Raw genomic sequence first — 25764 nt, forward strand, 5'->3', positions numbered from 1 at the left:
CCAGTTTTTGGTGAAGGACTTTGCTCTTGGTAAAGTAGATGTTCAGCCAAAAAATAGGGATAGCCTCAAAGAGATAGAATGACATTGTAGTTACAACAATGGAGTTGAGTGTAGTAAAGATTGTGAGCATCCTCACAGGACTGGACGGTGCTTTTTTCTGTTGTAATTAGGGTTGTTATGAATTGGATCTGACTTGAATGCATACAACAATAACAACAACAAAAAAAAATAAAGAAAGAAAATATATAATGTGCATTTCTATTCCATTTACCTAGATATTTGGCACAGAGTACATGCATAATCATTAATCTTCAATGAATGATCTTCATACATTTTTTATATAGAGGATCAAAGATTGATCCTCTAGTACCTGAAGGAGAGATATTCTTCAGCTTTCAACTTGCTTTCGGGTATAAGTTTAGTCTTTCAACCATTATGCCCTCTAAAGAGGACCTTTCATAGGCTAAATCCTGATATTGTGTACATGAGCAATGGCAGAAGATTTCAAATTTATCATGAATCGTAAACTCTCTGCATTCATAGCATAATTATAAGAAAATGTTGATACAAAGCAGGAGGCAGGGAATGCTGTTGTCAATCAGAAATTATCCACTAAAAATGATTTTTCAAACATTTAATCTGATAAAAATATACTCAAGATTATTGAAAGCCAGATTGAGTCTCCAAGGAAATGCCTTTGGGAGTGCACAGGAGTCCCATGATTACACATGGATGACTCACCATTCCTACTAAATAGCCAAGTTAATTTATCCACTCATTGATTATGAGACTTAGGGTACAATGAAGCATATTACATGAGAATTTTGGAATCACTTACCTGAAGAAACAAATCATGTTCTTTTTGACTGAAGAATCGCAACATATCCCAGGGCATCTAGAATATGTAATGAGGACATGACATGAATGTTATTTCTAAGCCTTTTCACATATAAGGTAAGCCAATAATATGACAAAATAGGAAAGCTAAAAGAGTTTATATTTTCTTATATGCTTGCAAGTCAGGTTTAATAACAATAATGGGGTGAGCAGCAATTAGTTTACCTTTATCATCCAATATTCTCACATATTTCTGCTTGGTCTTTTGTAACAACAATTTGATTAATTTCCCACTTAAGATTCTACACTACATGCTTCTCTATCATGTTTAATGGAGTAAGGTCTAACCTTAGCATATCATTTTAGACTCAGAACCCTTTTCTATTCATAGCCATCACTTTCCTTCTTTATGGATCATATGAACCGAAACTGAAAAGCATCCTGCTGTGTTGGGAAATACATTGCTTTCAAGTCAGATAATCTTGTACCTAGTATTTGCTCAGATGTCAGATCTCATACCTATTTCTCCTGAGAACACTTGGACTTTCCTTTCTTATTTTTCACTGTGATGCTGACCAACCTGAAATAGATGCTACATCTGAACCAAGGTATAATAACTTTGCTGTTTAGATATGAGGCAATTCACTTTTAAATTACTAGGCAACATGATGTGTTGTAAAATAGAGTTGATTTTTTTTTTTCATATAAGACTAATTGGCAAGCAAATAAAAGCTCAGTTTGAAACTTCTGAGAACCTTACCTTTTTTCAAATATTACAAAGTAGCCCAATAATATAAAGAATGATATGGAAGTTTTCTGGTAACCATAGATGAGACCTGGGTGGTGTTAGTACCTATTTCATGTCAGCATTATGTTCTACTATGACATCCCAATAAGTCTCCCAGGTCAAACAATAACCTTAAGCTGCTATTCTGGTCAGCCTATAATAGGTCATAGAAAGAGAATTTTTTTAAAGAGAACAGTGTAGATCCACCTTTTATAATATTAGACTTATTTAATTATCAACCCGAGAGTAGAGAAGAGAAATCAAGTAATCATCCTTTTCTTGATGCTCTTCTGCACAGAAGGGGAATATATTTTTATTGGAATGGAGAGTGAGAGAATAATTATACTTTATATAAAAACCACTTTGCTTTTTAAATGAACATTAACTGTGAGGTTAATGCAAGCATCACTTCAGATATTTGGGGAGATAATGTGTAAGAATCAACCCATCAATTTCAGAGGTAATCAGAGTGACAAACAAGCCTAATTTTTTCTAAATTGTAGAACATAGATCTGACTAAGAAGTTTAGCAAACTTTTGCACATTTTCATATTCATATAATATGTTGGCTGTTTATATAGTGCAATTGAAAAGACACACATTGAAATTCAAAGTCATCCAATATATTCTCAGATATCTGACTGCCAAATGTTCCAGATATTTGGATATTTTGAATTTTGTACCTATGTTCAAGAATGTAAAAAGTAACCCTTTAGGAAGATCAACCTGTAATGCTTATCTTATTAGATTTCATTATGATATTTAATGATTAAAGTCAATTAAAGTCTGTTTCTCTCCCACATCTAACTAAGATTTGGGATGAGTAGTCACAGTTGATTTTAACCCAGAGTTTATGGATGGAAATACTTTTTTACTACTAATATTTCTTCCTGTGGCATATTGATGTGTTTCTCCTCTTTGTCTGTCTAGATGTATACAAACATGAAGAGAGAAAATGAGACCTCCATGGTAGGTTTTATCCTCCTTGGACTTTTCCCAGGAACGAGGTACATTGGCTTACTCATCTGCACCATTCTCCTTTTCTGCTTTGTTGCCATCACAGGAAATGCAACCTTGGTCCTCCTTATTTGTCTGGATCCCCAACTCCACAGTCCCATGTACTTCCTACTCAGCCAACTCTCCCTAATGGACATCTCCCTCATCTCCACCACTGTCCCCAAAATGCTAACCAACTTTTTCTCAGGAACATCAGATATTTCATACATTGCCTGTAGAACTCAGGTCTATTTCTATGCAGCTTTAGGAGGCAGTGAATGCATTCTACTAACCTTTATGGCCTATGACCGATATGTGGCTATTTGCAACCCTTTGAGGTATGTGGCCATTATGAATTCTGAGGTTTGCCTACAGATGGCCATTGTGTCCTGGGCAGGAGGGGCATTTAATTCCCTAGTCCATACCACATATGCCATGCATTATCCCCGATGTGGTTCAAGAGTAGTCCAACATTTCTTTTGTGAACTACAGGCAGTACTCAAGCTATCATGTGAGGACACTTCAGCTTATGAGAAAATAGTTTTAGTAATGGGAATTTTACTTCTTCTTATACCCTTTGTCCTCATCCTCACCTCCTATGCTCTTATCTTTCTTAATGTTCTCCACATTAATTCTTCCAAGGGGAGAAATAAAGCTTTCACTACCTGCTCTTCCCATCTTATGGTGGTGTTTCTCTACTTTGGTCCAACTATGTTCATCTACATGATTCCCAGGTCTTTACAAACCTCAGAGCAGGACCAGGGTCTCTCTGTATTCTATACCATTCTTACTCCCATGTTGAACCCTCTCATATACAGCCTACGGAACAAAGATGTAGGAGAAGCTCTGAGGAAAGTTTTGTGCAAAGGCCTTATTATTAGATAGAACAATGTACATCTTATATATCAGTATACATTGTTAGGTTATAAATTTTCAATAGCAGCAGAGTAATATATTTAAACTATCTCAATAATCATAATTACCTTAATGTTTGAATTTAGGGCTTGGTTCATACCTAGCAAATATATTCAATTGCTAAATGTTTATCCCCTTTGTGAAAATAAAGACTTGTTAAATTATTATTTTAAAAAGAAAATATGCAAATGATCAAAATTACAAATTAATCTTGATTGCAATATTTTTAGATTGACAGGCAGCTGGGTTAGGCAAAACTATAACCTTCATTAATATTTTCCTATATGTTATATGCATGTTGTATATTCTCTGATTCTATTTCTAGTAGATCTTTGTGTAACCCAGTTAATGTATCAACAGTAGATCTGGATATTGACTACATTAAACTTTGAAATAAACATTGATTCTAGTTTCACTTAAATATAATATAAAACAATTTCAGGATAATATGAAACAGAACCTAAAGACAGAGGTTCTTTTTATATATCTGTCCTACTGAAGATAAAAATTTCTAGAATACAACTCAAATTGATTTGACTTAGTATTGAATGCATTTTTTATGTGCTACACATATGCACTCACATATATATATATAGTTGTTGTTGTTAAGTGCCATTGAGTTGATTCTGACCTATAGCGACCCTGTATAGGGTTAACAAGGAAAGCTGGTATGTTTCAACTGCCAGTTTTCAGTTAGAAGTAAGGTGCTCATTTATCTATCTATTTCTGTCATATAGTTCTATCTATATATCTATCTATCTATCAGGAGCAAGGTGGCTACATATCATAAGCACTGGGCCACCAGCCACTCTGTGGGCAAGATGAGAATTACTGTTCCCAAGAAGATTTAAAGCCTCAGAAACACTGTACAGGGTCACTGTGAGTCAGAACCGACTCAATGGCATATAACAACTTGCATACATATGTGTGTGGTGATATAGGATAAGCACTGAACTTCCAGCCACAAAGTCAATGGTTCAAACCCACCAGCTGCTCCTCAGAAAACGTATTGTCATTAAGTACCATGGAGTTGATTCCCATTCTCCAAAGGAGGGTTTGGTGTTGGGTTTTAACCACTAATGTTGTTAGCAGTCCAGTACTTAGCCTACAGTGCCGCTCCAGAGCCCACTCTCTAATATGTATGTATGTATGTATGTGTGTGTATATATATATATATATATATGGTTGTTAAGTGTTGTTTAGTTGATTGCGACTCATAGCCACCCTGTATACGGTTTCCAAGGAGCAGCTTGTGGATTTGAAACACCAACCTTGCAGCTGAAACTGATCTTGTGGTTCAGTGAATCATATACTTGTTGTTGTTGTTAAGTGCCATCTAGTTGGATTCAACTAATAATGACTCTGTATAGGGTTTCCGAAGAGCGGCTGTTGAGTTTGAACTGCTTACCTTGTTTATCTTACTGTGCCACACCATGTATGTGTGTATGTGTGTATGTGTGTGTGTGTGTGTGTGTGTGTGTATGATAAGCAACACACATGCTGTGGGTTAATACGCTGGACTGCAAAGTCGTTTGAACTGCAAGGTCAGCCATTCAAGCTCACCAACTGCTCCTCAGAAACCCTATACAGGGTTACTATGGGTCAGAACTGACTCAACGATACTTAATAACTAGATAGATAGATAGATAGATAGATAGATAGATAGAGAATAAAGCTGTTGTGTGCCCTCGAGTAGGTTCTGATATATATATGTAGTGGTGGATGTGTGTACTTGAGATGGTTCTGACTCATAGCAAACCTATATAAGGTTTCCCTAGACTGTAAATCTTTATGGAAGCAAATCATTCTACTGCTGAGCAGATGGTAGATCCCTAATGCTGACCTATGGATAACCTACTATGCTACAAGGGTTCCTTGTTGGAGTGGGTCGAATGTTTTGACTACAAAGTATACAGGATTCAATAAGGTATGAGGGTTTCTGGTTTGGGTGACAGCAGAGAAAGCCAGGAGGAGGGATTGTAAACCCAGAGAAGCTGCACTCACGGAACACCACCAGAGCTCTGGATTTAGCATAAAGTCCAGGGTGTCAGTTTTCTGCACACACAAGTGGAAAAATCACAGTATAAAGAAAAATACTCTGAGTTAGGAATCGCTCCAGATGAGACTCCTTCTGCAGCCACCCCACCCAGGCAGAGTTCAGAGGGTGGGGCTACATCCAGACTGGGACAGGGAACCAGCGCTAAAAGTGGTGCAGTGACATTTGCAAAAGGAGGTGCAGGGGATTCTACACATTTTTCCCTCCTCTTTCCTGTCGAACCTTCTTTGCCCAGCCCAGATGCCTTTAGGTGGGTGGGTGCACACACCCCCAAAAAAATCCAGCACCGACACCACAGTTTTCTTGCGGCACAGAGAGAAAGAGCTTGACAACTGTTTATGATGTCAGCCTGTGGGTCCCAGCCCTAAAGTTAACTTGTGCAGGATCCTTTACTCCAGCCTATCCAGCAAGAAAAAAAACTGGTCTGGCCTGACAGACAAACCATATGAACAATCTAAACCCCAACAGAAAAGGTTGCAACTATCACAAGAATTATATTGTGCACACACAGATACCTAACTGACTTTCACAGACAAAAAAAGTAGAGATTCTTTCTCCCATTAACTTCTCAATATCTATCTGTGCACCTCTATGGTGGTACCTAGAAGAGGGGCCTGAGCAAGCAGACAACCCCACTCACTGCTGGAGGCTCCTACGGTACATACACTGCCTGTGTCACAAGGTGACTGGCCAGTTAGCCATGGTTTTATTTTTGTTTCAAAGTGGTGGGTTTTGTCTCTGCTTTTATATTACTTTGGCTTTTGGTCCTTTTTCATGGAGGTGGGAGCTTTTTCTCCAAGAAGAGACAGCAATTGTGGCCAGATAGGCAAACTACAAGCATGCCCCATAGTAGTCCACCATTGAGACAAGAGTCAATAGCAGCTGCTAAGCATTATATGCAAAAGGGGAAGCCTATCTCATGATCATAACCACCAGAAGACACCCAGTAAGCTTACTAACTCAACAAACATCTATTTAAGCATTAAAAAACCCACAAAACTACTGTAAATGAAAACCAAAACACAAGAAAATGATCTCAAAACAGGTCCAAAAACAGAAAAGAGTAACTAAGGTAAATGAGCTGGAGACAGACAAAGGTTCCCCAGAAGAGGAAGAGCAGGTTTTAGATTTGCCTAAGATGGAATTCAGAAGAATGATACGGAAACAAATTCAAATGCTCCGAAAAGGGGTGGAGGAAAACAAGGAAGAAGTCAGGAAAGTACTACAAGAGCAATTCAAAACCTGCAAAACACAGGTCCAGATGATTAATAATAAAATATCAGAAATGGAAAATACACTGAAAAGGGAAAGCAGAAGAATAAAAGATATAGAAGCCAGAACTAGAGAGCTGGAAGACAAATCTCTCAGTACTGCTAAGATAGAAGAGCAAGCAGAGAAAAGAATTAAAAAATCTGAAGAGAGTCTAAGATTCATGCTGGATAACATGAAGAGGAACAACTTAAGAATTATTGGCATTCTGGAACAGAAAGAATCAGAGAAGTCCACAGAGGAGATAGTTGAAGAGCTTCTGGAAGAAAATTTCTCTAATGTCTTGAAAGATGAGAAGATAAACATTTAAGAAGCCAAACATATCCCAGGAAGGATAGACCCCAAAAGAAAGTCACAAAGACCTATAATAATCAAGCTAAAATCAAAGACAAGGAGAGAATTCTAAAAGAGGCCAGGGAGAAGAGAAGTGTCACTTACAAAGGCAAGCAAATAAAATTAAGCTCTGACTTCTCAGCAGAAACCATGCAGGCAAGAAGGCATTGGAGAGACATATACAAAACCCTAAAAGAAAAAAAACAAATTGCCAACAAAGAATCATCTATTCAGCAAAACTGCCAATCAAATACAATGGTACAATCAAAACATTCCAGGATAAACAGAATCTGAGAGATTTTTATCAAAACCAACCCAGCACTTTAAAACATCCTAAAGAGAATTCTGTGAACTTAAAACCAACAAGAACAGTCAACAACCAGAGATTGACAGGTGTGGCAACATCACCTGAAACTCAGTTGACAGATAGCAGAGTTCAGAACAGAACAAAACTAGGAGCTAGAAGGTCAACCAAAGATCAAAATAATATCAATGTCAAAGAAGGGATAAATGTAGGAACAGAGATCCAGGTGGTAGGAATGTCAGGTAGATTACAGGATACAATGTTGTTGTTGTTGTTGTTAAGTGCCTTCGAGTCGGAGCCGACCCATAGCAACCCTGTACAGGGTTTCCGAGGGTATAAATCCTTACGGGAGTAGAAAGCCTCATCTTTCTCCCGCGGAGCGACTGGTAGTTTCGAACCACTGACCTTAAGGTTCGCAGCCCGATTCGTAACCACTACGCTACGATTCTCTTAAATGGAGAGACAAGTTAATAGACTGTAAAGTAACCCCAAAGAAAGTTAATACTTTACAACTTAACATGAAAATGAACTTCCAAGCAGAACAAACAAACATGAAAGCTAAGAAGAAACTGACAAGAGAGCATAAAAAATACAAACTCAGCACAAGAAGGCATGCAGAAAGGAATGAACAGCACTACCAAAAAAATAATATAATGGCAGCAATTTATTCATACCTGTCAATAATTACATTGAATGTCAATGGATTGAATGCACCATTGAAAAGACAGAGAGTGCCAGATTGGATAAGAAAACAAGACCCTTCAATATGCTGCCTGCAAAAGATACACCTTACACACAAAGACAAAAACAGACGTAAAGTTAAAGGATGGAAAAAATATACAAAGCTAACTACAACAATAAACAAGCAGGAATGGTAATTCTGATCTCTGATAAAGTAAACTTTAAGACAAAAACCAGCACAAGAGATAAAGAAGGACACTATCTCATAATCAAAGGGTCAATTGAGCAAGACGACATAATCATAGTGAGGTTTGCCCAGGATAGGGCAGTGTTTCATTTTGCTGTTCATAAGGTCCCTATGGGTCGGTACCGACTCAATGGCACCTAACAACAACTACAACAATACGAGGAACACACAGACTACCAAACATTTTGAAAATTACACAAACAAAAGTAGACAAAATAGATGAGTGGGACATACTAAAAATTAAAAACTTATGTGTATCAAAAGATTTCACCAAAAGAGTAAAAAGGGAACCCACAGAATGGGAAAAAATCTTTTGCAATGACACATCAGACAAGGAAGTCATTTCTAAAATATATAGGAAACTACAACTCCTCTATAAGAAAAAGACGAACTACCCAATTGAAAAGTATGCACAGACACTTCACTAAGGAAGAGATCCGGGCAGCCAACAAACATATGAAGAAATGTTCATGATCACTAGCCATCAGAGAGATACAAATCAAAACAACAATGAAATATCATATCACACCAGGAATAACAGCAAAGATTAAAAAAAAGTAGAGGACATTAAATGCTGGCAAGGATGCAGAGAGACTGGGACCCTCCTACATTGTTGGTGGGATTGCAAAATGTTCCAACCACTCTGGTAAGCAATACGGTGATTCCTCAGAAGTTTGGAAATAAAAATACATTATGATCCAGCAATTCCTTTACTTGGTAGTTATCCAAGAAATACAAGCCAAAACATGAGTACATATATGCACACCAATGTTCATAGAAGCATTATTTACAATAGCAAAATTATGGAGACAGCCTAAGTGCCCATCAATAGAAGAATGGATAAACAAACGGGTACATACACACATTGGAACATTATGGTACCTTGAAGAACAACAAGGAAGCTGCAAGCCACCGCATAACATGGATGAACCTTGAGTACATTATGCTGAGTGAAATCAGTCAGTAACAGAAGGAGAGATATTGCATAGGATCATTATTGTAAAAGAGTAAGAAAAAGGACCCACACTAAAAGGGGAAAAAACTATATACATATTTGCTGATCACCAGGATGTATGGGTTGAAAGGAGGGAAGGGAGGGAGGGGAAGATAGAGCACAGGGTAAGGAATAGACACAGGATAACTTGGGTGTGGGGGTGGAGGTCAGGGAAGGGGCAATACACAAGAAGAGGGAGGGGATTGGAAGAACAAGGCTGATGGGAGAATAGTTAGGCAGGTTCACATGGGTAAGTGGGACAGAGGTAAATGATGAGGTATGCACAACCTTAGAACAAAAGGGCTCTGGGATGCAGGGATTGAGGCGTGGTTTGAAGGGGTTTCCCTTGCCTACCATTATAAAATAGACATTTGAGACAGGGAGAAAGGAATAGCCAGAATCATCACTACAGAAATCTTGTAAGTCTGTCTTCAGCCTATAACTGATTGGAATACCTTAAAGGGGACTAGAGGTTTCCTGTGGAACCTTTACATTGCATAAAACCATAGGTGGAATCCAGAACCCCATCCAGAACTGACAGAGGTAGGAAATTTCCACTGGAAATGCCAAGTAGACCAGCCTAGAATGGCTAGAAGAACAGAAGATACTTTATGAAAGAAAGACTGGCAGGAAAAATCCTAAACAATAATGGCAGTCTGACTGATTACTACAAGAACAAGTAAACTGTTCACCCAGGAGCCATCAAGGCAAGTGGTCGGGACCCCTCAGAGCAAACCCCCTTCCAAGACTGAAACTCAAGGGGAATACATGAGTAGGCATGTGGTCTGGCTGGTAACAACATTGTTTACTGATAAGGGAGAGCAGTATGGCTAGACCTGGGGACTCCTGGGCCCAGAGGCAGTGACATGGCCACAGAGGACTAGAGTGGAAAGTGAAGCATCCAGCTGATATGAAGTGAGGAGAGATACACAAGAACACCCATACTGGCAGACAGTACCCACTTGACCTGGCTTCGATGGCTGGATGATCAGAACATGACTAGAATAAGAAAGAAGGGGGGTGGGGAGGCGGGAAAGAGTAACCTGCTACAATTTGATGAACTTTACCTATATTTATGGATGTAGTAGATCAATAAAGGGAACAAATCTTTACAGCGAGGATCACTCCTACCCGCTCGGTACACAGGGTTGACAGAGATGGGCAACTTAGACATTGACTACCCAAAATGGGCATGGGGGAGGGCTATAAAGGCAATAAGTGGCTGGTTTACAAGCTCAAGAGGGAGGCTAGTTCCAGACAGCACAGGGGAAGGTAGAATCACCACTGAATGATTTCCAATCCGTTGGGACCAGACTGGCAAAAGGAAATGGGGCTAAGACTCTTGCGGTACAATAGTGACTGATTACCCAACCATGCCTGCAACCCACATAGTGTTAAAGGAGGCAAGGAACACCTAGGGGGCTAATTTCTCATTGAGCCAACCCTGAGGCAGCATTGGCCTGGACTCCTCCCTCCTAACTCATTGGGAGAGAGGATCAAGATGTCATCCTCAGGGATAGTTTCCATTATATGAACTAACTTGGAGTCTTATAATGAGATCTTGTAAAGAAGCATTTATGAGAATTGGAAATGGAGATAAAATATCTTGAGGCTCTTATATAATATTTGCATCTGGGCAATAAATACTTCCAGGAACTTTAGTTCACCTTGTGTTTCATTTAAAGTATTTAATTCAAAAGTTTCATTTCAATGATTTCATTAAATGGGTTCATTTAAACTGTGGTAAAGGACACCAAGTTTGGTAAAGTATAGGATCAAAGAAATAAAAGAAGACTTTGAATTAAATGTATTGATACAGTGGAAGCAACAGTGGACTTAAGCATAGCAACAATTTTGAGGATGGTGCCAGACCAGACAATGATTTGTTCTGTCAGACATAGGACCACTCAATGACACCTAACAACAACTAACATGGGAAATTATTGAACGGTGCAGGAAACATCCAAAAGCAGATGGAAGAAATATATAGTCACATACCAAAAAGTACTAGTTGATGCTCAACTGTTTCAAGAACCTATGGTGAAAGAAGACGTCAAAGATGCACTGAAAACATTAGTAAAAAATTAGGCTCTAGGAATAGACAGAATATGAATTAAAAAGTTTCAACAACTTGAGTCAGCAAATTTTGAAATGCTATGAATGTTTCCATTGAAATGTTTCAACACATTTCTGGCAATAAATTTCATGGCTAGAAGCAATCACTAGTCTGTGCCAATAAATTTGGAAGACAGCTCTCTGGCCAACGAACTGGAAGAGATTTATATGTGTGTCCATATCCAAAGAAAGATAACCCTATAGGATGTGAAAATAAACAATTAATAAAATTACTATTACATGCAAGTAATATTTTTCTAAAGATAATTTAAAAACTATTGAAGCAACATATCAACTGTTAGCTGCCAAAAATTCAAGATGGATTCATAAAAGGACATGGAATGAGGGATATCATTGCTGTTATCAGATGGATCTTGACTAAAAGCAGAGATTACCAGATAGATGTTTATTGTTGCTTTATTGACTATGCAAAAGCATTTCACTGTGTGGACTATAGCAAATTATGGATAACATTGCAAAAAACAAAACAAAAAAAACAGGAAATCCAGAAAATTTAATGTACTCATGCAGAATTTGTACATCAATCAAGAGACAGTCAATAATATAGGACAAGGGATTCTTCATGGCATAAACTCAGAAAAGGTGTTTGTCAGGACTATGTGAAGATGAAGATGTCATTAGTAGGTTATATAAAGTCTCATTGTTTTTGTTGTTTTCAGGTGCACTCATGACTGTTAAGACCCATAGAGAACCTATGCACAGGAGAATTAAACACTCCTTGATCCTGCTCCATTCTCACATTGCTGCAGCCATTGTATCAGTCCATCTCATTATGGCTCTCCCTCTTTTTCACTGACACTCCGCCTTACCAAGCATGTAAGTACAACATTCTGACTGTACTTCTTCCAACACAGATTACTTTGTTCTTCTTGAACTCCACTGTATTTTTAATATTTTTGTCCAACACCATACTTAAATGTCTCAGTTCTTCTATAGGCCTCTTTATTCATTTTCCAACTTTCACGTATGAGTGAGGTTCAATATCAAAGATGTCAGTTTGAGGACTAAGGTGTGCCTGACCCAACCTATGGTATTTTCATTAACCTCATACGCATGTGAAAGTTGGACAATGAATAAAGACAATTATCAATATTGGTTCACTTGAATTACGGTGCTGGAGGAGAGTGTTAAGAGTACTATGGACCACCAAAAGACCAAAGAAATCTGTTTGAATAAGTATAGCCAGAATCTCCTTAAAAGCCAGGATGTCCAGTCTTAGTCTATCATACTTTGGACACATTATCAGGAGGCACCAGTCCCTGGAGAAGGACATCATGCTTGGTAAAGTGCAGGGACAGCGAAAGAGAAGACTCACAATGAGGTGTATTGGCACAGTCACAGCGGCAATGGCTCAAGTGTAGCAATGATGGTGAGGTTAGCACAGAACAGGTCAGTGTTTCATTTGTTGTGCATAAAGTCGCTATGAGTCGGAGACGACTGGACCACACCTAGTAACAACAAGCTTTCAGAAGTAGTCTGCCTCTCCTTCTTCCTAATCTGTCTTTGTCTAGAATCTCTGCTGATATATGTCCACCATGGGTGACCCTGCTGGCTTTTAAAATATTGGTGGTATAGCTAACAGCATCACAACTACATGCAAACCACCACAGAATGATAACTTGACAGACAAGCAGTGTTCAGTTAATGTAAAGACTGATAAACGTTCTTCTTTAAAGACACCTTTAAAATTAATTTAAAACTAATAAAAGAGACTAGAAACTAATAAACAACTTGTCTAAATAAATGGCCTTCTAGAGGTAGGGCCATGGCATATTGTGGTAAAGTTTTACTATGCACCAAGGACAATACATCATCTACTGTCACAGCAATATTTAGTACATGTTCTAATGAACACGAGGAGGAGAACAATATTCTCAAAAGAATCAGTAAAAGGAACAGATAATTATCCAGTTTAAATTACTAGGGAAGTCTAACCTAAACCTTATGAAATAAACACAAAATAATTGAAGGCCAGGGATGGAAGTCCCTGTGGATACTCCTCTGGGGTATCCTGGCCTTTGATTACACATGACCTGGATTCTTCATTCATTTATCCTATGTGGCCTAGTACACTGTCATTTCATCACTCATGATGTATAAAATGGGATTCAGTGCAGCATGTAATGTGAGAAGACTGAACACAGAGTCATATTCCTGGACCATGAAGCAGATCTCTTTCAGAGACACCAGACGTAAACTATCAGATTATAATCACATTTTAAAAGGTAATGATGCAAATACAAAAAAAAAAAAAAAAAGTGTGAGTTATTAGTGTTGGATTCATGATGCCCTATAAGGATAAATGCTATATCAAAGATTTTGGGTACTCAAGTCTATGTAGTACTGAAGCAAAACAACTGCATATGAGTAGTTTGTCTGGCTTAATGAAATAAGTCAGGGCAGGATGCCTTAATCTTAATCATTCAGTATGTTCACAGATTCCTGAATGGCTCCCCACAAACTGTAAAGTTTGACTTTAAGAGGTCTTTGGGTGTTTATATAATCTATCTGCTGTGGCATAGAAAAGTAAGAACTTTTGTAGGAAGGTCTCCAAAACATTGAATTTAGTACTCACTGGTACTCAAGAGGAGTTCCGATTGGTACTGTAGGATAAGCACTAGACTGCTAGCCACAAGGTTGACAGTTCAAACCACCACTGAACACAGAGTCACATAGGGGATTGCATCTAGGGAAAATGCAATAAATTAGAATTGTAGAAAAAGAATGTAAGTAGGGCCTACACTGAAGTCTTGCTGGTCAGTTTAAAAGTTCCTAGTGCATTGTCATGGGGAAAGTAAGAAGTTTCCAGTCACAGGAACACATGATAAAAACTGGGGTGAACAAGGAGTAACTACAGCTGCTAAGAGAATGTTTTATAAAATAGAAGCAGGGTCTTATCACAGGAAAACATGTAGATATGCCCAGAGACTCAGTAAGAGACCAGAACTTTTGAGAAGTTGCATGATAAAATAGGAACATCCATGTCAGAAACTGGGTAAAGGACAACTGTTGTTATTAAGGGTTGTTGAGTCCATTCTGACTGATAGGGACCCTGTATAGGGTTTCTGAGGAACAACTGGTGGGCTTGAACTGCCAACTTTGATGTTAGTAGTCTAGTGCTTACCTTAAAGAGCCACATTAGGAATGTAAAGGACACGTTGTTGTTGTTAAGTACTGTGGAGTCGGTTCCAACTCATAGTGACCCTGTAACAGGGTTTCTGAGGCTATAAATCTTTATGGGAGCAGAAAGCCTCATCTTTCTCCCATGGAATGGCTGGTAGTTTTGAACTGCCGACCTTGAGGTTAGCAGCCTGATTCGTAAGCACTACGCTACCAGAGATCCTTAAAAGGGCAGGTTGTTGTTGTTGTGTGCCGCGGAGTCGGTTCCAACTCATAGCTGCCCTGCACAGGGTTTCCGAGGCTGTAAATCTTTACAGGAGCAGAAAGCCTCATCTTTCTCCTGCGGAACAGCTGGTAGTTTCGAACTGCTGACCTTGCGGTTTGCAGCCTGATTCGTAACAACTACGCTACCAAAAGGGCAGGTAGAAGGAATTAATTAAGTAGGCTGTAGATTAGTTTTATGAAAATGGCAAATTGCCCATTTCTTGACTCAACTAACTCCTCATTCTGGAGTAAGCAAAATCCAAAAACCTTACAATACTGTATTTTTGGTCCTGCAACTCCCTTTATGCCACTAATTCACTTTTGAAATGAAAGACAGGTTGGTGTTCTTGCAACACATAGACTTGGATTTGATGCCCCTTTCTTTGCCTGTCATGTCACAAGGACTGAGAACCATCATAAAATACCATATGAATTTGCTCCTGTTAGTTCATCAGCTCAGAAGTTGTTGTACAGATATGTATGTAGATTTAGATGAAAGACATGGATATATATAACTAGGGAAAAAGATCTACTATTGGTTAGTTACTGTTCTGTGTCAGAATGATTTGTGCATTTTTATTATTTCTTCCGTGGAATTAAAGTTGTCTTGAAAAGATCCTGTCATCCTAAGCTTCGTATCTCATGTCAACTAGCATAGTTCTTTGAACGTCACAGAGGCTCACTCACTATATAACAAGTAAGGAAGATAATTAGGAGAGTCTGGAGAGATACCTGGTTAAAGTCTAGCACTTTATAGCAGACAAAGAGTTCTGATTCTGACAGAACTTACTAATTCCACAGTGGTGCAAAGGTAATAAAAACAGTGGGGAGATTTTATCAGTTTCTAACTCATAGCAACCCCAGTACCTAGTACTCATCGACACACAACCACCACCACCATGTATACTTATATGTATTGTGGTGGTGGTTGTGAGCTGTAGAGTAGGTTCCAATTCATGGTAACCCTGTATAGGGTTGCTATAAGTCTTTACTAAAGCAGAAAACCTTATCTTACTTCCTTGGAGCGAGAGGAAGATTAGAACTACTGACCTTGTGGTTAGCAGCCCAACATGTAATCCACAGCACTAGTAGGGCTCCTTAGGGATATGTATACTTTGGTGGTGGTGGTGGCGGTGTGCCGTGGAGTCAGTTCTGACTGAGAGCAACCCTGCATAGGATTTCCTGAGGCTTTCTACTCCCGTAAAGATTTACACCCTCGGAAACCCTGTACAGGGTCGCTATGGGTCGGAACCAACTCGAAGGCACTTAACAACTTAACAACAAACCTTTACAGGAGCAGAAAGTCTCATCTTTCTCCAGAGTAACAGCTGATAGTTTCAAGCTGTTGGCCTTGAGTTTAGCAACCCGACTCATAACTATTATGCTACCAGAGTTTCTTGGTGGTGGTGATGGTGGTTATGTGCTGTGGATTTGGTTCTGACTCATAGCAACACTGCATATTAGTTTCTGAGGCTGCAAATCTTTGCAGGAGAAAATGTCTCATATTTCTCCCAGTAAGGTGCTAATGGGCTCAAACTACTGACCTTGAAGTTTGAAGTTAGGTATTTATCTAACAGCACCACCTCAACCCATTGTTATTGTTTGATGCCATCTAGTTGGCTCTGACTCATAGTGACCATATGCAAAGCAAAACACTATTTGGTACTATACAATTCTCGCAACTGTTATACATGAGTCCAGGTGCTGTACCTGTACCAATGTAACTCATTGGAGGTCTACCTCCTTTTTGCTGATCCTCCACTTGACCAAACATGCTGTTGTACTCCAAAGATTGACCACTCCTGATAATATGGCAGAAGTGTGAGAGACGATGTCTTGCCATACTGGCTTTTAAAGCACATTCTGGCTGTCTTCTTCCAACACAGATTTATTTGCTCTTCTGATAGTCCGTGATACTTTTAATATTCTTCTCCAATGCAGTGATTCTTATCCATTAATTCTTCTATGGTCTTCCTTATTCATTGTTCAAATTTCACATGCATTTGAGGCTATTGGAAACACCATAGCTTGGTTCAGGCACACCTTAGTCCTCAAACTGACATATTTGCTCTTGAATAATTTAAAGAGGTCTTGCAAAGTAGATTTGCTTAATGCAATACATCATTTGATTTCTTCACTGTTGCTTCCATGAGTGTTGATTGTGGATTCAGACAAAATGAAATCTTTGACAACTTCATTCTTACCTTCCTTTATCATGTTACTGGTTGAGTTGTGAGGATGTTTGTTTTCTTTACATTGAGGTGCAATCCATACTGAAGGCTGTGGTCTTTGATCTTAATTGTTATTGTTGTTGTTATGTGCCATGGAGTTGGTTCCAACTCATAGCGACCCTGTACAGGGTTTCCGAGGCTATAAATCTTTACGGGAGCAGAAAGTCTCATCTTTTTCCCATGGAACAGCTGGTAGTTTCGAACTGCTGTCCTTGAGGTTCGCAGCCCGATTGGTAACCACTTACGCTACCAGAGCTCCTTTGATCTTAATTAGTAGGTACTTTAAGTCCTCTTCTCTTTCAGCAAGCTAGGTTGTATCATCTGCATATCACAGGTCACTAATGAATCTTCCTCTAATACTAATGCAGTGTTCTTCTTCATATACTCCAGCTTTTCAAATTGTTTTCGCAGCATACAGATTGAATAAGTACAATGAAAGAATAGAGCCTTAGAACACACCTTACCTGATTTAAAAATATTCACTGTCCCCTTGTACTTTTCAAATGACTGCCTCTTGTTCTATGAACAGGTTCATCAGGAGCATAATTTAGTGTTATGGAAAGCCCATTATTTGTAATGTTATCCGTAACCTATGATAATCCATACAGTCAAAAGACTTTACATACTCAATAAAATATAGGTAGACATGTTTTGGGTATTCTCTGCTTTCAGCCAAGATCCATCTAATGTCAACAATGATATTCCTTGTTCCTAGGAATTAGAGAACTGAAATAGACTGGTATTGGCCATTTTGAATCAGTCAGCATATGGACTACTATGCCAGGAATTACAAATCAAACAAGAATGGTGTTGTAATCATCATCAAAAAGAACACTTAAAAATCTATCTTGAAGTACAATGTGTTTTGTAATAGAATAATATCTACACACCTACAAGGAAGATCAGGTAATATGATTATTACTCAAACTCAGCCAACAACCATTCAAGTCAGTGATGGTGAAATTGATGAAATTTAACAACTTCCTCAATGTGAAATTTATCAGACATGTGATCAAGATGTATTGATAAATATTGGTGATTGGGATACTAAGGTTAGAAACAAACAGAAAGCATCCATAGTTGGGCTTAGTAATAGACATGATGCTTGAGATCACATGATAGAATTTTGCAAGGCCAATAAACTATTCATTGCAAATACCTTTATTAAGCAACGTAAAAAGTAATTATACACATGGAATACACAGAAACCTAATGAAGTACATTTTAGGGAAATATCATCAGCCAAATAAGGATCAGGAGCAGACTATGGAAAAGACCAAAAACAGCTTATATGCAAGTTCATGCAAAACTTGAAGAAAATTAAAGCATGTCCACTACAGCCAAAATATGACCTTGAATGTGTTCCACATGAATTTAGAGATCATACCAATAACAGATTTGATACATTGGTCACTGATGACCAAAGATCAGAAGAATTGTGAGACAACTTCAAGAACATCATACAGGAAGAAAACAAAAGGTCATTTTCACAGAAAAGAAAGAAAAGACCAAAATGGATGTCAGAAGAGACTCTGAAACTTGTTCTCCAGCATAGAAATGCTGAATTTAATGGAAGAAATGAGGAAGCAATAGAGCTAAACAGAAAATCCCAAAGAGCAGATCAAGAAGAAAAATTCAAGTATTATGATGAGATGTGCAAAAACCTGGAGTTAGAAAACTGAAAAGTGAAAAACATGTTCAGCAGTTCTCAAATTGAAAGAACTGAAGAAATCATCCTGGCCTCAAGCTAGCAATACTGAAGTATTCTATAGGCAAAATATTGAAAGATGCAAAAAGCATCAAAAGAAGATGGAAGGAATGCACAGACCAATTTTATCAAAAAGAAGTGATCAATGTTCATCCATTTCAGATGGTAGGATATGATCAAGAATCAGTGGTACTGCAGCAAGAAGTCCAAGGTGCACTAAAGGCATTGATAAAGAACAAGATTCCAGGAATTGATGGAATACAAATGAAAATCTTTCACACTGATGCAGCATTGTAGGCACTCACTCATCAAAGCTAAGAAATTTGAAAGGCAGCTACCTGGCCAACTAATTAGAAGAGATACATATCTATATCCAATCCAAAGAGAGGTGATGCCACAAAATGCAAAAATCATTGAACAATATCATTAATATTACATGCAAGTAAAATGTTGCTAAAGAAAAATTTTAAATGCCTAGAACAACACATTGACAGTGAACTGTCAGATAGTCAAGCTGGATTTAAATGGGGTACATGTAATGAGTAATAACATTGCTGCCATCTGATGGATCTTGACTGAATGCAGAGAAAACCAGAAAGATGTTTAGCTATGCTTTATTAACTATGCAAAGGTTTCAGCTGTGGCTCATGACAAATTATGGACAACATTGTGAAGAATGGATATCCCACAACTCTTAATTGTGCTTATGAGGAACCTGTGTATAGACCAAGAAGCAGCTGTTCAAACAGAGCAGGTGACATTGAATGGCTTAAAATCAGAAATGATGAGCAAATAATCTGATAAGCTGAATTATATGAAGAAGAACATGGCATTAGCGTTGGAGGAAGACTCATTAACAACCTGTGATATGCAGATGATACAACCTTGCTTGCTGAAGAGGACTTAAAATACTTACTGATGAAGATCAAACCACAGTCTTCAGTATGGATTGCACCTTAATGAAAAGAAAAGAAAAATCCTTATAAATGGACCAATAACATTATGATAAATGGAGGTAAGATTGAAGTTGTCAAAGATCTCATTTTTGCTTTGATCCACTATTAACACTCATGGCAGCAGCAGTCAAAAAATATATCTATGAATTGCATTAGAGAACTCAAAGTTTTCAAGATCAAAGATACTAGTTTGAGAACTAAGTTGTGCCTGACCCAAGCCATGGTATTTTCAATAGTCCCACATGCATGTGAAAGTTGAACAATGAGTAAGGAAGGCTTTAGAAGAATTGATTCATTTCAATATGGTGTTGGAGAAGAATATTAAAAGCACTGTGGATTTCCAGTTTAAGAAGCAAATATATATTGGAAGAAGTAATGACAGAATGTTCCTTAGAAACCAGGATAGCAAGACTTCATCTCTAGTACTTTGGACATATTGCCCCTAGAGAAGTACACCATACTTTGTGAAGTGGAGGAGGGCTCAGATAAAAAGTGGAAGACACTCAACAAGATTGATTAGCACAGTGGCAGCAGAAATGGGCTCAAATGTAACATTATGAAGATAGCATAGGTCCAGGCATTGTTTTGGTCTTTTGTGCATAGGGTTGCTATTTGTTGGAACCAACTCGATAGCACCTAACAGCAATAGTCAATCGTTAACCTGGAACTGCATTTATGAACAACCATACCAAATACAGAGAACTAGTCTCCTTCAAAAAAAAATATTACATTTTACTGTAGGGAAGATAAATAAAGTAATCATAATGCTTCCTAGATGTTATCAAAAATCAACAACAAAAAAAAGGAGTATTGTAAAACTGGAATGATGAGGGTCAAAGTGGTTATACTCTATATGCAAAACATCACTATGCAATTGCATACTCTAAATTGCTACTCCCAATGAAATTCAGATTTCTTATCTGACAAAATTCCTGGAGTGTCAACATTTGGATTACATCACCATATCCGTGGGTGTAGAGTTTCACCTGTTGTTAGGCTTATTCATTAATTCACATTTCATTGATATGCTTTACTATGATATAAATAAATTATAATTATATTTACCACCTGTTTTATCTCCAACAACAGGTCATACTTGGATTTGAATTGCAAGTATTACTTTAACACAGAGTCAATATATGAAAATTTTTTTCTCTGGTATATTTTCCCCAACAGTTCATTGGTATATTCTTTCTGTTTGTTCCTCAAGTTGTATACAAAACATGAGAAGTGATAATGAGACATATGTGGTAGGTTTTACCCTCCTTGGACTCTTTCCGGGAACAAGGCACATTAGTCTCCTGATCTGCATCATTCTCCTTGTCTACATTGTTGCCGTCACAGGAAACACTGGTCTGGTCCTTCTCCTCTTACTGGATTCCCACCTCCACAGCCCAATGTACTTCCTACTCAGTCAACTCTCTCTCATGGACATCTCACTTATTTCCACCACTGTTCCCAAGATGCTTACCAACTTTTTCTCAGGGACATCAGATATTTCATACATTGCCTGTGGGATTCAGATCTATTTCCATTCTGCCCTTGGAGGCAGTGAATGTATCTTGCTCACTCTGATGTCTTATGACCGATATGTAGCTATTTGTAATCCCTTGAGGTATGTGACCATTATGAATTCTGAGGTTTGCTTGCAGATGGCCATTGTGTCCTGGGCAGGGGGAGCATTTAATGCCCTAGTCCAAACCACATATACCATGCATTTTCCCAGATGTGGTTCAAGAGAAGTCCACCATTTCTTCTGTGAGCTACAGGCAGTGCTTAAACTGTCATGTGAAGACACATCAATTTACGAGAAAGTGGTGTTCATAATTGGAATTGTGTTCCTTCTCACACCCTTTGGCCTCATTCTGGCCTCCTACATTTTTATCTTCCTCAGTGTTCTCCATCTAAATTCCACCAAGGCAAGGAATAAAGCTCTCGCTACTTGCTCTTCCCATATGATGGTGGTGTTTCTCTACTTTGGTCCAACCATGTTCATCTACATGATTCCCAGTGCCTTGCACACCTCAGAGCAAGATGAGAGTCTCTCTATATTCTATACCATCCTCACCCCCATGTTGAATCCCCTCATATACAGTCTAAGGAACAAGGAGGTGGGAGAGGCTCTGAGGAAAGTTTTGGGCAAATCTTGATTATAAAGTTCGATGTTTGTTGTTGTTGTTAAGTGCAGTAGAGTCAGTTCCGACTTGTAGCAATCCTGTATGAGTTTCAGAGGAGCAGCTGGTGAGCTTGAACTGCCAATCTTGAGGTTCAAACCAACTTTGAAATCCAGTGCATTAACTCACATTGTCACACTAGGACTCCAATTATATGTAGAATGTATATATTTAGAGTTTCTGAATATTTAATGATTGTGGTAACAATGGTGATGATGGTGATGGTGGTGTGCATGGAGTTAGTTCCGATTCATAACGACCCTGTATAGGGTTTCTGATGTTGTAAATCTTTACAGGAGCAGAAGCCTCATCTTTCTTCCACGGAACTGCTGGTAATTTCAAACTGCTGACATTGATGTTAGCAACCCAACTCATAAGCACTATGCTACCAGAGCTCCTTGTGGTAACAATGGTGGTGGCATGGTGGCTGTGTGTCGTGGAGTCGGTTCCGACTCATAGCGATCCTGTACAGGGTTTCTGAGGCTATAAATCTTTACGGGAGCAGAATGCCTCAACTTTCTCCCATGGACCTTGCAGTTCGCAACCCAATTCGTAACCACTACACTACCAGAGCTCCCTATACCCACCCATAAATTTCATGACTTCTTTGTAGATACTGATAAAGTTAACAATTTTTATCTATATATATTCCTACATAGGAGTCCTGGTGTGGCACTGTAGAATAAACACTGGACCACAAGGTTGGTTTGAATCTCAAGGTTGGTGGTTCAAACTCTCCATTTGCTCCTCAGAAACCCTGTACAGGGTCGCTATGAGTCGGAACCGACTCCACAGCACATAACAACAACAACAACAACAACAACAACAAGGATTGGAAAATTTCAAGTCACTGCTTGAAATTACTTTATGACTCTGACCATAAAGATATGTGGTAATCACCATGTCATGTCCCAAAGTAGATTGGATACAATTGGGAAAGTCAAATTGAAACATTTGAAAATGTGTATGAGAACTTCTGGTCAAGTACTGGTGTTCATTTACTTGCCAGGTGCCTTTGTATGAGTTGTCCACCAAATCAGAGCTTAACACAAGCACGATTGCAGGTCATTCATTTGAAAGAGTAATTCCAGAGATCATAACAGATTGTGGATTACATGCCAAGATTAGGAATTCAAAACACTTACTTATGCTCAGGTAGAACCAGTATACAGAACAAGAGGCAGTAATTAGAACAGAGCAAAGGGATTTGTTGTTGTTGTTAAGTGCCATTGAGTCAGTTCTGACTCCTAACAAACCTGTGTAGGGTTTCTGAGAAGTGACTGGTAAGTTTGAACCACAAAGCTTGAGGTTCAAACTGACCTTGCAGTCGAATGCTTATTCTATGAACACAGGGTTTTCATCAGGAAAGATGTGAGTCACCTTTCACCATACTTACTCAATCTGTATGCTAAGCAAGTAATCAGAGAAGCTAGACTATATGAAGAAGAACATGGCATCAGGGTTGGAGGAGGTTTCCTTAACAGCCTCCAGTATGCAGATGATACAACAGTATGCAAAGGGGAATTGAAGCACTTACTGATGAAGATCAAGGCCTTCAGTATGAATTATACCCAAATGTAACAACTGGACCAATAAACAACATCATTTTAAGTGGGGAAAAGATTGAAATTGTCAATTTCAAGGGTTTCCTTTTAGTTAGATCCACCATCAGTTTGCAAATAAACATCAGTCAAGAAATCAAATGACATATTATATTGGACAAAATTGCTGCAAAAGATCTATTTAAAGTATGAAAAAGCAAAGATCTTAATTTGAATACAAAGATAAGCCTGATCCAAGGCTTGGTATTTTCAGTTGCTTCATATGTATTTGAAAGCTAGGCACCGAACAAGAAAGACAGAACAGTTGCCTTTGAAGCATTGTGTTTGCAGAGAATATGAAATATACCATAGACTTGTGTTACTGTGCCAGACTGCAAAGCCATTTAAACTGCAAGATAGGCGATTCAAGCTTACCAGCTGCTCCTCGGAAACCCTATACAGGGTTGCTGTGTGTCGGAATCGACTCAACAGCACTTAACAACAACAACCAGAAGAAAGAACAAATCTGTGTTTGAAGAAGTACAGCTGGAATGTCCCTTAGCAATAAGGGTGGCAAGAATTCATCTCACATACTTTGAATATTTCATCAGTAGAGCTCAGTCATTAGAGAAGGACATCTTGCTTGAGAAAGTGGTGGGTAAATGATGAAGATGAAGAAGATGGATGGATACAGTGACTGCAACAATGGGCTGAAGCATAAGAATGATTAACCATTTGAACTACCCAGTGAAACAAAATTTTTAGTAAAAACTAAATACAAAGTCATGACAAGGTCAAGTTGGTATAGTTATATGCTATATGCCCACTAGAATAAATCATAGCATTTATCTTCATTCTTTTTTTTCTTCTTGAGGAAGATAACATAATTGAGTTTAAGTTTTTATTCATAATATCTTCTTCTATCTAATAAAAAAAATTACTAGGAATGCTGAAAACAGGTCATAATTAGAAAAAAACTTTAAGGCAATTAAAATATATTGATGTGATTCATATAAATTAATAGTCATAAATGAAATTTAAATTAATTATTAATGTGTGTATTCATAAAAATTAAATAATTAGAACAATAAATTGAAAACTATGGATAAGTATGAAATAAAGAGTCTAGATCTCTTCATCGCATCTTGCTTGTGTGAATTTGTATGCTTCATAACCAGAGTAGAACCAATCTCTATATTTTGTACTGAATTGTTTCTCCCAGACTGAAGCCTCTTGTTGTTGTACTTAAGTGTCATTAAGTCAGTTCAGACTCAGAGCGACCCTGTGTAGGGTTTTCGAGGAACAGCTGGTAAATTTGGAGTGCTGACCACTTAGTCAACAATACAGTTCTTATTCTATAGCACCATACCAGGAATCCTCTTATATGTAGTTACAAAACAATATGATAGTTTTACATCTTTGGGATCTATTGCTGCTGTAACAGAAACACAACAAGTGGATGTAAAAATCAGAAATCTATTTTCTCAAAGCTTGTTATTGTTGTTAGGTGCCATCGAATTTTTACTGACTCATAAAAGGAAGACCCTCAACAAGATGGATTGGCCAAGTGGCAGCATCAATGGAGTCAAAGCATGGCAATAATAGTGAGGTTGGCCTGGGATCGGGCAGTGTTTCGTTCTGCTGTGCATAGGGTTGCTATGGGTTGGTACCTACTTGATGGCACCTAACAGCAACAACAACATTGAGACCACATGTACAACAGAACAAAACACTGCACAGTCCTGCTCCAATCTCACAATCCTTGCTACGTGCACACCCATTGCTACTGTCACTGTGCCAATCCATATCGTTGAGATTTTCCTCTTCTACAATGACCCTCCAATTTACCAAAAATGATGTTCTTCTCTATGGATTGGTCCCTACTAATAATATGTCCAAAGTATGAGAGAGGGCCTAAAGAAGGATATCATGTTTTTTAAAGTAGAGTGTCAGAGATGAAAAGGAAGACACCGCTCCCCCCCTCCCCCCATTAAGATGGATTGACACAATGGCAGCAGCAATGGACTCAAGTGTAGCAATGAGTGTGAGGTTGGTCCAGGAGTAGGCAGTGTTTAGTTCTGCAGAGTGTCTCTATGAATGTTTTTGCCCAGTGTATCTATGAGTCAGTACCATTTTGATGGCACCTGATATCAACAAAAACAATGAGAGAGGAAGTCTGGCTTTTAGAAAATATTCTGACTGTACTTCCAACACAT

At 38.3% G+C, this 25764-nt stretch overlaps 2 protein-coding genes across 2 annotated transcripts; both read left to right on the top strand.

Annotated features, from left to right (window-relative positions):
• The first annotated feature begins 2565 nt into the window (after positions 1-2565).
• LOC102827234 (olfactory receptor 2M2-like) lies at positions 2566-3504 on the top strand. Its single transcript, XM_006874456.1, has one exon. The coding sequence runs from the start codon at positions 2566-2568 to the stop codon at positions 3502-3504; it is 939 nt and encodes a 312-aa protein (XP_006874518.1).
• A 17552-nt stretch (positions 3505-21056) lies between these two features.
• LOC102837414 (olfactory receptor 2M2-like) lies at positions 21057-21983 on the top strand. Its single transcript, XM_006874475.1, has one exon. The coding sequence runs from the start codon at positions 21057-21059 to the stop codon at positions 21981-21983; it is 927 nt and encodes a 308-aa protein (XP_006874537.1).
• Positions 21984-25764: the final 3781 nt, after the last annotated feature.

The sequence above is a fragment of the Chrysochloris asiatica genome, unplaced genomic scaffold (assembly GCF_000296735.1).
Source record: "Chrysochloris asiatica unplaced genomic scaffold, ChrAsi1.0 scaffold00279, whole genome shotgun sequence".
NCBI lineage: Eukaryota > Metazoa > Chordata > Mammalia > Afrosoricida > Chrysochloridae > Chrysochloris > Chrysochloris asiatica.

Excerpts from the sequence above, each read along its gene's own strand:
- LOC102827234 (XM_006874456.1), top strand. The coding sequence starts at position 2,566 with ATGAAGAGAGAAAATGAGACCTCCATGGTAGGTTTTATCCTCCTTGGA.
- LOC102837414 (XM_006874475.1), top strand. The coding sequence starts at position 21,057 with ATGAGAAGTGATAATGAGACATATGTGGTAGGTTTTACCCTCCTTGGA.